This window comes from Sinohyriopsis cumingii, chromosome 3 (assembly GCF_028554795.1).
Source record: "Sinohyriopsis cumingii isolate HCF-2022 chromosome 3, ASM2855479v2, whole genome shotgun sequence".
Taxonomy (NCBI): Eukaryota; Metazoa; Mollusca; class Bivalvia; order Unionida; family Unionidae; genus Sinohyriopsis; species Sinohyriopsis cumingii.
Window position 1 is genome coordinate 122220380 of NC_142963.1, and position 13152 is coordinate 122233531.

Sequence of the window (13152 nt, forward strand, 5' to 3'; positions counted from 1 at the left end):
TTCTTGTTTTCTTCTTTATAACCTCGGATATTTTGCTAAACGATATCGTTTAGATTGCGATATCAATGACTTTTAGAGAGAAACTAATCAAGAGACAAAAAAAAATAACCCCGGTCGATGAATAATTCTGGCAGGATTTGTCTGCAGATCTTTCATGAATAACTATAAGAGACGACAAAAATGCATTATTCATTTGTGTTGTCCGTCGATAACGCGTTACCGTATGTGAACAGCGTATAAAAATTAACCTATCGCGTGTTATGGTGGGAGGTAAAGATCTAATCTGTCCCACGGTGACGGTCTGTGATCTAATATTATACGGTGGTTACTAAGGATCTACGCTGGTTGCTTTATCCATGCTAGTTCGGGTAATTCGTTATCTTTAGGCCGATGATCGACAGTAAATAAAGATCTACACAGTTCTCAGTTGGGTACGTTTTCAGCGGTAAATACGGTATAAGATTCATAGATGTAATTAATTAAATCACCAAATAAATGTCCTTAATGGTTAGATTTTTAATATTGCGTACATAAAGATGCAAATCTTACCAATTAATGATTAGGCAACACATATGTAAAAGGCTTAGGGTATGAGTATATCCTAATGAACTAAACTATTTTTAGAAGCGTTGTCGTTTAGTAGACAAAAACAATCAGCGTATTATTCCATATTACCTTCTCGTGCTCAGGCGCTTTTCCCCCTTAGATTAATACTCGTCATAAAGGCTGTAGATGTGTGTGTGTGTGTGTGTGTGTGTGAGAGAGAGAGAGAGAGAGAGAGAGAGAGAGAGATTAGGATTTTTAACGTAGCTTTAAAAAAAAAAATCAGTCACAACATTGCTCCGATGTCTGCAGTGTGGCAGTTTAAAGTGATGTCCAGCACTGGGGCATCATGCCGCAGACATATAGTATGATGTCCCACCCAGTCACATTATCCTGACACCAGGCCGACCAGTCATAACATTAACCTCTTAATGCTGAGCGCCAAGCGAGGTAGCTGTTAGTACCATTTTGTAAGTCTTTGGTATGACTCGGCCGGGGATCGAACCCACAACCTCCCGCTTCCGAGACGGTCGCTCCAACCACTAAGCCACCGGAGAGGTAAAGGCTGTAGACTACAATTACATTGGACATGAAATACTAAATATATGGTTAAGAAATCTCCATAAGGGATCTGAGTGTATTACTAGAATATTTTAGTTCATAATAAAAGTTTATTTTCGGATACTTTCACTTTGAATTTTCGAACCTGGCATGTTTTCTTTATACATGTGAGTCTATATTAAGTGAGCGATAAAAATATATACCCTTACGTTAAATATTAAATAAGTTGAGTTCATTATAAGTATAGTATCAGTTTCGTAGTGACCGTCCATCAAGCAACTCGTTTTATTAGGAGGAGGCTGAGAATTAGCTTTTTTGGGGGGGGGAGGCAGAATTTTTTTTACTCGACAGTATATTATATTTGTAACTCCTTGATTCAATGAATTTTCACATTTGAAGCTAAATTATTTATCAGAACCGTAACTTTGTTGCCACAACTACTGTAATAAAATGATACAGAAGATCTGTTTTCTACAATTTTTACAAAGGGAACTAAAATCAATGTGCATACAACTGTAAAAATAAGATTGCCCGGGGATGGAATTGCGATTCACAGAATTTTCCTTTGACAAAATATTAAAAAAATTAGACGCTGTTCTGAGACAGCTTAGAGACATATGTTGTGTTTGTTGGTGGGTTGGGGTTGGTGGGGGTATAGTGGTTTTTATTCGTTCTTTTTTAAAAGTGTTTTCTATTCTTTACAGAGATTTCAAAAGGGCATATGAAATTTCGCTAAAACAAATTTGTATTTGTTTCAACAATACAAATTACTAGCGAAACAATATATTAAAGAAAATATTACAGTTTTGAAAGCCATCAAGGCCACTGTCAGGTCTGACTAAAAGTAAAGCATGCATATTAACTTAACAAGATCTTGGAGTCTGAATCACCATTTTTAGCCCGCGTATCTGTGAACAATGTATACAATATATCTACTGTCGCATCATATACCTTTAGATCATGCTCTGCTATTCATTTGAAATTATAAGAAGACGAACAGCGGGCGTTATTACCGGCTGGAGCATGATGCGACGGCATATCTGTCTTTCGCTTCAAGCATCACTAATCATATATACACTTGTTATGTGAATAGTAGTAATACGCAAAACATGCATGATATTATATTAATTAACTTTAAATGCAGCAACTTTTGAAAATTATGGTTGCATTGAGTAACTATAATAAAATATTATTATCGTCTCTGTATGAACGATACTACGATATGGCATATTATTTGTGCCAAGATACGTCAATCCAACTTCTCCGTAGAGCTGATTGGAAGTCAAAGATACCAGACCCATTAAGCCTAATTTAATCAATACGTAATACTGTAGCAGCATTTTAAGACCCTTTAATTGAATCAATACGGCATATTGTAGAGGCATTTTAAGACCCTTTAATTTAATCAATACGGTATACTGTAGAGGCATTTTAAACCCCTTTAATTGAATCAATACGGTATACTGTAGAGGCATTTTAAGACCCTTTAATTGAATCAATACGGTATACTGTAGAGGCATTTTAAGACCCTTTAATTGAATCAATACGGTATACTGTAGAGGTATTTTAAGACCCTTTAATCTTGGTCCTTCCTAACAAATCCAAAGTCATTACATTTTATGACATTCTGTCTGGAAATCAACCCTTTTGCATGATACAAAGGACGGCAACAAACGATGTTGACGCACCTCCCCCGTACCGACATAAACACAGCATAAATACGAGTAAACTGAAAACCATGCAATGACATCGCTTGACATCGTAAGGTTTTATCTTCCACAGTTATCAGAAAATATAGTTCTTTCTTGGAAACATTACTGCTTTAGTGATAGAAACTCTAAATGATGGAATTGAAATGAGCCTTCAGTATATCTGCTCAGCATACCGACCCCCAAAATCCCCCTTCTCGTGGATTGGCCAGTTTCAACATGAGTTAGAGGCTGCTGTATCTGCAAACAATGACGTATTTATCATGGGAGACTTAATATTGACTTCCTCACTGATACTAACACTAAATGGCTACATATGATACAATTGCACGACCTTACACAGGTAATATATGTTCCAACAAGAGCAACAGCCTGTACCTCTTACTCTGATCGACCACATCTTCACTACCTATCATACCAAGAGATAAACGTACCATTTTTCTCATTAGTGATCACTATCCTATATGTGCAACTCATAAGCAACAGAGAGCAAAGGAAAACAACTTACACTCGTACATGAAATACAGATGTTTCAAAACCTTTGCTAAAATTAAATTTCTCACCGAACTACTAAATAACATTAACTCAATACATTTCCCTAACATAGACCCAGATTATGACTTGTCTAACTGGTACTACTGTTTTCTTACTATCCTAAATACCCGTCCCCCATACACATCAAAAGAATTAAACGATCAAAACAACCAGAATAGTATACTAACGAAATCCCAGAGGCACAACGCAAACGAACCTACTATCATAAATATAAAGACTTTAGAAACGATCGTTTGTGATGGAACAAAGTCAAGTCACTCATTGTAAAACACAAACGCTCCTTTTTCAAAGAAGCAAACACATAAAACTCCGATAACAGATCCATCTGTTATCACTTACGAAATCTAACTTCAACGAAACCTGCATCTCTAGCTCCATGTGAAATTTTAATTCATGGCACTAGATATACTGATGAACTCGATATCGCAAACCAACTGACTCACATTCTTTTACTAATATCTCCCAAACGCTTGACAGGTCTAATCCTATAGAACTTAGTTTAGACAAACTTACTAAATTCGTGAATGAAAGGGCACCCGATCATGTTAGTTTCAACATTCCCTTGATAATAACAAATGGTACTTTTGATATTCTCAATAAACTTGACACAAACAAATAAGCTGGTCAAGATGGAATTCACCCCACCCCTCTGAAAATGTCGGCTTTATCAATCTCAGAGTCGTTGAAAGAAATAATTGACTGTAGTATGACTTCCTGTAAATTCCCGGAGCCATTGAAGTTAGCAAACGTATTCGCAATTTATAAGTGAAATGAAAAGAATGACCCATCCAACTATCGACTCATATCTGTTCTATCCGTACTTTCAAAAATTATTGAAAAACATGTCAGAAAGCATATTTTCAGATATCTAGACAAGTACCAACTCCACCATAGATCACAATATGGTTTTCGACAGAATCATTTATGTAAAACTGCATTGACATAACTCATACACCAATGGCTACTAGCAGTCGAATCAGGCGAACTTACTGGCGTAATCTTCATTGATTTTTAAAAAAACATTTGATTTGGTACTCATTAAAAAACTTTCAGCCAAAATGTTTTCTCCAAACTCAGTTACCTAGTTCGCGTCCTATCTCACTAACAAACATCAGGTTGATTGCACAGTATATATATATATATATATATATATATATATATATATATATATATATATATATATATATATATATATATATATATATATATATCCGAACCAGTCATATCTTAAGTGGTGTCCTCAAGGATCTATATTAGGGCCTCTTCTTTTTCTACTATTTATCAATGACATAGCCTTGAATCCAGCGCACTCTAACAACGATCTTTTTGCTGACGATTCTATATTGCATTTATCTGGTAAATCTCTACACCACATATATCAGTTTGGTGTCTTCTAAACGAAATGCATATTAGCATATCTAAAACGAAATGTATGACAATCGGAACAAGGCATCGTCTATCAACTAACACTGAATTACTTCCAACTCAAAATGGCTTAGACGTATCTAGTGTCAAAAATCAAAAACTTATTGGTATCTACATGGATCAACACCTCAGCTAGAATGCACATATCGATCACCTATGTGCAATGGTATTCAAAAGACAAACTTTGTTAAAATTGCTTTCGAAATTTCTACCTCCCCAATCACTTGAATTTTATTTTTCGGGTTATATACTACCACTGATAGTTTACGGCTGTACCATGTGGGGAAAATACATCCAATTATATCTGACCAGAATTGATAAGCTCCAGAAAAAGGCAGCCCGAATAATACTGTAACTTCCTGTTATGATTCACACGAATGTTTTGTTTTCACGTCTGCAATTGCTACCTATACGAAAACGTATTCTTTATTTTGGAGGAATCGTGACATACAAGTCTTTAAAAGGTAATTTTCTAGATTATATCTCTAGCCTAATTGAACTTAGATCATCGAATACTGAGCGTAATCTCAAATCGACGACTAACAACGATCTTGAGATTCCGTGGCCGAAAAAAAATCATTACAAAAGCTCATTTACTGTATTAGCACCTACTGTATGGAATTCCTTACCACTGAGAATACGTAATTAAACTTCCTTGCTTCATTTAAAATATCATTAAGGAAATTCTTTCTTGATCAGCTGGAATGACATATTAAAAGCTTTGAATAGAAAACTTTATTATCATATTTGTATGTTTCCCAGTATAGTCACACAGTCATTCATGTTAAATAAGTAAGAATGAGTGTGCGACGATACCTGATTATGTGCATGGTCTTGTATTTTTATTTAACGGATTTGTTTTCTTAATTTATTTTTTAACATAGCCAATTACAATAACTGAGGACCACATGGTAGATAGGTCAGTCATGACCAAATGTGTTATCTTCGTTAAAGATAGTTGTCTATTATTATTATTATTATTATTATTATTATTATTCATGAAATAACAGGGACTGCGTAAAGAATAGGCAAAGCTTACATCAAGTAGCTACAAAAGGGATCATAGTAAATTATTGCCTTCGAGTCTTATCCGAGTTTGATCTAATCAGACTATCAAAGTTATACGAAAGTATATTATTAGTACTGTTGTTCCATAGTATACCTGGTGCAGAAAATTCGTATTTCTCATTTATTACATTTACTGTGTTATTCTGTTATTAACTGCAGTTTCAGATTTAGCGACCTTTCTCCAAATTCAACTTAATTCCAGGCGAAGCTCGCCGCTCACCTCATTATAGCACTTTTCTTGTAGTGCACGATATGGGTCGACATGTGTATTGGCTGTCGCTGCCCAACTGGTAACAACTGCATGGTAACATATGGTAATAACTGTCTTGTGTTCATAAAGTAATTTTGTTGTAAACTGAGAGTGACCAGGAAACAGGCCGGTACTGCATTAGAAGGCAACTTTCCATGAATGTTTTCAAAGATAGTTTCAAAAATAGACTCTAGCTTTAAAGACTCAATGCCACCATTACATGCAAAAAGTCGTATATGCCAAATCATCTGAATAATACTGAATCTTGAAAGACATTGGCCCTAAACTTTGCTGGATGCCATTAAAACTAGATAATATCGACGTTTCATTACATTATGAGCCACGTAATTTCTCCATCGAACAGAGAACTCCGACCATTTTTCAAATGCGTACGCATTAATCCTATGTAGATCTGCGACATCCGTGGGTCAACTCATTTCAGTTGAAAGCTGGAAACACAAGGTTAACATTTGTAAACATAAGAAGCCAACACCACGCTACTTCGGATATGGTAGGTAGGCCTGCTGTGTATCGCTAGAGTGGTTACAAGCTCACCAAAGTAGATGCAACATCACCTTATCAATATGCATAGATCTCGCTCATTATCAAACTCGTGCAAGATCCTGCTGATACAAACCTCTATTCCTTTTTGATAAGAAAGAATAGACATGTAGCTCATGAGTGGTAACAACGTCTATTGACATTGGCTCATCAATATGGCATTTGTAGTGGTGATGAGCTCTGAAAACAGATGCAGAATCATCCCATCAATACGTATGGGTCTAATTCATCATCAGACTCGTATGAGACTGTGCTAATGGATCTAACTCATTATCAGACTCGTATGAGACCTTGCTAATGTATCTAACTCATTATCAGACTCGTCTGAGACCTTGCTAATGTATTTAACTCATTATCAGACTCGTATGAGACCTTGCTAACGGATTTAACTCATCATCAGACTCGTATGAGACTGCGCTAATGGATCTAACTCATCAGAAGACTCGTCTGAGACCTTGATAATGCATTTAACTCATATCAGACTCGGCTGAGACTGCTAATTGATCTAACTCATTATCAGACATTACTGTAATAATCTATGAATTTGACATTCAGTAACATTTTCAAAGCTGTGTTTGCACAGAGAGGGGGAGAAAGGGTGATTGATTGATTGATTGATTGATTGATTGATTGATTGATTGATTGATTGATTGATTGATTGATTGATTGATTGATTGACTTCCTCTGGATTGCGAAGGGTACAATCGCTCGTACAAATACATCAAGTATGACAATATGAAATCTTTGGGGCTACTTGAGAACAGAAACTACAAAGTATTAATAAAACTATTAACATGATTATGTGAACACTTCATCCAGCACAGAAGTAAGCGAGAATGTTTCTGGCGTATAGACAAATATGAACAGAAGATTCATTATTGTACACCCTAAGGATGTCAAATGAGCTAGAAGATAGGAGTACAGAAGCTGACATCATGTTGCTAAGCATACATTTTAAATGACTAATAGGGATATAGAACTCACTGGATATCATGATGGTACCCTTCCGAAAGTTTCCTGTCTACCTTTTTCCACAAGGAAGCAACAGTTGTGATACATAAGAGATGAAAATTTATAACCTGAGCATTGCTAATAAGAGCTAGTGACTCTTTGTACATCATTCCCAAACGAATATTGACAAAATCAATTTCAGACAATAAATCTAAGTACATGTAAATGGTACTCCGAATCGATCAATAATGTGGCACCAAAACCTATCCCAGTCTGATGTAACATGCTCGTATGAAATGATTAACGACAGAAGTACACAATGTATGATAGCTAATACAAACAGCATCATCCGCAGATGAAACAACTTGGACACAATATTGGCAACAACTCGACATAATTCAAGAGAAGCTGGGAACTTCCTAGGAACTTCCCACAATTCAGACGGACCAAACTGCCATCAAGCAATAGCTTCTAAAATCTCTTAAGATGTGCGTCTTCATTTAGTCTACACTTCAACGCAGTTTCATATGAAGTACGGACCTTTTATTTAACAATCCATTTCCAGTCAGGTGTTTTTTTTTTTTTACTGGGAATGACCTTGAATTATGAACGATTCAATAAACCTATTTTAGTCAATTTTTTTAAAGTACTACTTAAATGTAGGAATAAAACTAGTTAGCTTTGTTTCGACTCTTGGGTTTTGGTGGTTGAAGAGGTGGAGTAAAAATAATTGTTTGCAAAAATAGGCTGCAGGCAATCTACAGAGATGCCCCAGGAAAAATAGCTTATTCACATCAATGTAGGATTCAATAGGTAAAACGCTCAGTAAATTCAGTGCAATGTGAGTTCATGTGTATCTCCATAGTCTTTGCATGTGCTGCGTTTAAAAAAAATGATGACATCTCTCTCTCTCTCTCTCTCTCTCTCTCTAAATGATGCACGGGATAATATAATAGTTTGATACAGACTGTTCGCTTTGAGTGGGTTAAAGCCGTATTCATTAACTCCAATATCAATGACGGGAACTTACTAGCTCATATAAAGCCTCGTTTACCCTAGGTTCAGTTTTATTTTGCTGAACTAATGTGCATTAATACCTTGATGTCTACACGATTCTCTTTCTAGTGCAGCATCAGATTCTATGAACAATGCCTGTGTCTTATTTTGTAGTCTGATGAGTTTTCATTAAGAACAATAATATTACTTTTACTGTAATTGTATCTGAATCCACACTTCATAGAGTACTGAAAACCTATCTTTAGTAAGTAATCCATGAATAGTTTTAAAAGACTCAGAAGAATCATATTATGTGCTACAGTCAGACAAGGACGCGGAATATGGATAAGTACAAAATCAAAATTCCAAGTTTGCTAAAATATGAAGTAGTTCATTGATAAAAACAATGTAAAGCTAGGGAGATAATATTCCACCTTGCCGTGTGCCTTTTAACACAGGAAATCGTTTAGAAATTTCTCATGAAGTGAAAACTCTGCTGTACATATTTGTGTACAGACTGACAATCACGATCCATAGTCTGAGACTGTTACCAGCAATTTATAGAATTATCCATCATGATATACCATGTTAAAATCTTTCTCGGTATAAAGGACAGCTGCGTACAATTTTGCTTTGGTTTTTATTACCATAACTAATTAGTTTGTTAATCTAAATTGAGAACATAGGTTTTGAATCAGTTTTTTTTTTAAAACTTTACCAATAACTGAACGAAGCGTTATCGCCCTATAATTGTTCCGATATATTTTATTCTTACTTGCACCCTTTAAATAAAAAGCACAGAATGTGTTGCCTAGGAAACGCTTCATAAACATTCATCTGATAAAGTTTATCTACAAATTAGTTATCAAAGCGTACATCATAGCCACACATTTGACAGGTTATGCCTTTATATAATGCTATAAAGAGTAGATAGCCATGCATTTAACAGCCAGTTACTTGATATAATGATATAAAGGGTAGCCACATGAAAGAATCTCTTTTGATACGTTTAATTTGTTATGGTTTTATGATCATGACAACTTTTTGCGACCTTGATCTTTGACCACCTAGCACATACATTGATACATTTTGTCTTCGGAAAACAATTTTCCGGAACGTTTCAGTATGGTTAGATGTTAGTTCTTTGAAATGAAATATTTATCATAATGCTAGTGAACTTGACTTTTGACCTTTAACACACTCGCAAATATTACGTACAAATTACAGCTCATAGTCTTGTTCGTACACCTTGCAAATAACTATACTAACATCATTACGTAACCTTTGTTCTGTCATGGATACGAATATCTAGTCAACATCGCCAGTCTTCCTATTTACTCGGCATGATAAGTCAATAATTTGTTAAAAGTGCTGTGCAAACCAACAAACCAACTAGATCGCCAGCCTACATCCAGTGTATTTTTAGTCTCAGACTTCTGTCCGTGATCATGATCGTGGTAAATATTTCAGGTGTGTTTTGCGTTTATGTTTTGTAAGAGGAGTAAAAAGTTCTGAATATTAGTGTGCATCCGATCGAAGCACTCCACTTCTCACGCGCCTCTACACAGTGTCTCATTGTCAGTGTCCATTTATTAAGTGCCATTTTGCATTCACTTTTGACGGTTGCGGGAGGTCGCGGGTTTGAACCCCGGCCGAGTCATAACAAAGACTTGTGAAAATGGTACTACCAGCTGTCTCGTTTGGAGCTCAGCATTAAGAAGTTGACGTCAGGATAATGTGACTGGGTGGGACATGATGCTACATGTCTGCGGCATAGTGCCTCAGTGCTAAACATAACTATAAGCTGTCACACTGCAGACATAGTAGCGATAAGACTGAAAATTTTTTAAAGCTACGTTAAAAATCCAAAACACACGCACATACACATAAACACACACACATACACTCATTCACTTTTGATATCTTGTTCATAGACTGGAAAACTGCACTTCAAGCCACATGGCGGCTTTCAACTCGTCTGCCCTTCTGCGAATCTTTGATAAAGAACTTTAGCCAATAATCACTTGGAGCTCAATCAGGAATGTATGGAGGATGCGGCAGAGTTTAAATGTTTCGGTGGAGCAAGAAACAACATTCTGCGGAATTACTTTTAAGCAAATTGTTGGCGAAGAAAATTACATTCCGTGCTAAAGCAAAACTATTGATTTCGTTTTCCTCAGGAATGGCATTTATATTTTATCGCATCTGTGGTAATTAATTTTTTTATGTTAAATTGGAAGTGACCATTAATGAATGTGCATGTGTAGTACTAACTTTTAATTTCCGCCAATGACTTCTGATCTCATTACGATTAGTGACCCGTTTTCAACATCACGGATCCCGTCGGAGGGAAGTGACGTAAGCGGCTACGGCAAGTACACGTGCTGCATAAATGATATTGTAACCCACATTTTCCTGTTTATTTAATAAAACGTATCTACGAATATAAATACATATAATAAATACATATAATGTACTTCATATTCCGAAATCGTATCGGAAATGCATGAAGTAAAGGGAATCACTAAAACAACGTATACTTAAGTCTTTTGTACCCCATAATAAAAAAAACGCAAACAAACAATATATTAGAAAAAGAGATAAAAGGGAGTGGCATCATTAATAATCTTTTTACATCTGTTATTTCAAATTAATAAAGGAAAAAGATGTTCTAAATGTATCTATGAGATTAATTTTCGTGCTTTAATCTTGTACACATTCATTACAGATAGATTTAGATGAAATATACTCATCTTTAAATGAGTTAAAGTTGGTGTTGATCTGTTTAATATTATAACCAGTTCTTTTTGTTATTGGTTAGGGATGGTTTCGAACATTCATTGATCGATTGGTTAGTGGTAGCAGCTGTAGCTGTCATTGTCATTATTATTGTTGTAGGATATGAAGGAAGTGCGAAGAAAGTCCTGTTATAAGCATTATAATCACATTTGCCATACATTTTTAGGTGCATATGCCCTGGGCACGATCGACCCCAGCCTCTACCGAATTTCGGATGAGGATGATAATTACGAAATTCCTCCAGACCATATTGGTAGGATCTGGTTCGCAGTGGAGTATGAAAGAGAGTCAGAAAAGCTCCTGGTGACCGTGATCAAGACGAAGAATCTTCCTTGTCGAGCCTTCGGTGGGCCAAACGGATGCGATCCATTCGTCAGGTACGTCAGTTGTCTTTGACAACATACGGTAGAACCCTTTCCAAAGAAATATGGAATTCACACATTGTTGGATAAATAAAACAGATTTTAATATAAATAAAGTTTGATACAGTTTAGTCCATTTATTCCTGCACAATATTCTTCCTTCTCTGACATAATTTTGTAAATGTATCCTTTGTTTTATTTTCATTTATTTTAAAATGCAATGTCAGCCGAGTATCTTTCTCTCTCTCTCGGATCTGCGGATTCGACTGCACCGGGTTCGAATATATATATATATATATATATATATATATATATATATATATATATATATATATATATATATATATATATATATATATATATATATATATATATATATATATATATACCATTTTTAAACTTTGATTATTCCCTTATATCAAATGATAGTCGCATGATCATCATACATCTTGTACACATCATAGTTATTCAGAGAATAAAATTATTTAATACTGTTGAAACGTTTGCCAAGCAGAAAATGTAAGGGAAAAGAAACTAAGACGATACAACTTTCTGGTAAAGATAATGTTTACAAAAAGGTCTGCATTTTTCAAATATAAAACGAATGAGAGCTTTGTTTAAATTGGCCATTTCATTGTTAATAAACATGCGCCAAAACCAAAAGTCAAGACAATCCTAGATTCCGACAATTTATGTATAGGCAGTCATACTACAAAGAACGTGCGATATTGTCTCCTGTATTCCTTTTGACTGTATCATTGTCATTGCCATTGTAATTAATATGCATTATTCTATTATGCAAGAACGTAGTTATAGATTCCTGCAGGCAGATAAATATAAAATGATCATTCTCTCTGGCACTGACTTACTCGATTCACTAGTTAATATAATTAACTACAAGCGATTTAAGAGATCTTTCATAAAGATAAAGTAGCTAAAATTACACGTAATGAAACCCGATCTTGAAATGATCAGATTTTACAATTTCCCTCCAACACCTCCTAACTTGGTGTATGGGACGTTATTATCGTATTTTCTTGGAGATATCCAAACTTGCAGTTCTTCTTCCATTACATTTACAAGTATAGACATGTAATTTAAATCAAAGAAAACATAAAACATGCATACACCTTCTCATACAACCATTGCGCTGCTAAACTGCGTGATTGTCACAGAATAACAGCAATTCCAATTGATGAGCCGTATAAGGTATTAGGTTACATTACAAGCTACAAAAACTTGAAAGATGGGTCCACGTTTTTCTCAAAGACGTCTGTTCTTTTGTATAACTTAGTTATTATTTTTCTGCCTTTTGTAGGATTAAACAAAATTTATACAATATGTCAAATTATGGTGTTTGATGCGCATCGAG

At 35.2% G+C, this 13152-nt stretch overlaps 1 protein-coding gene across 3 annotated transcripts in view; it reads left to right on the forward strand.

Annotated features, from left to right (window-relative positions):
- LOC149803744 (synaptotagmin-15-like) overlaps positions 1-13152 on the forward strand; it is a 319482-nt gene that overhangs the window by 289044 nt on the left and 17286 nt on the right. For all 3 annotated transcript variants that reach the window (XM_089953500.1, XM_089953501.1, XM_089953503.1), the window contains one exon: positions 11585-11795. In XM_089953500.1, the coding sequence (XP_089809626.1) occupies positions 11585-11795 (211 nt within the window). The remainder of the gene's footprint in view (positions 1-11584; positions 11796-13152) is intronic.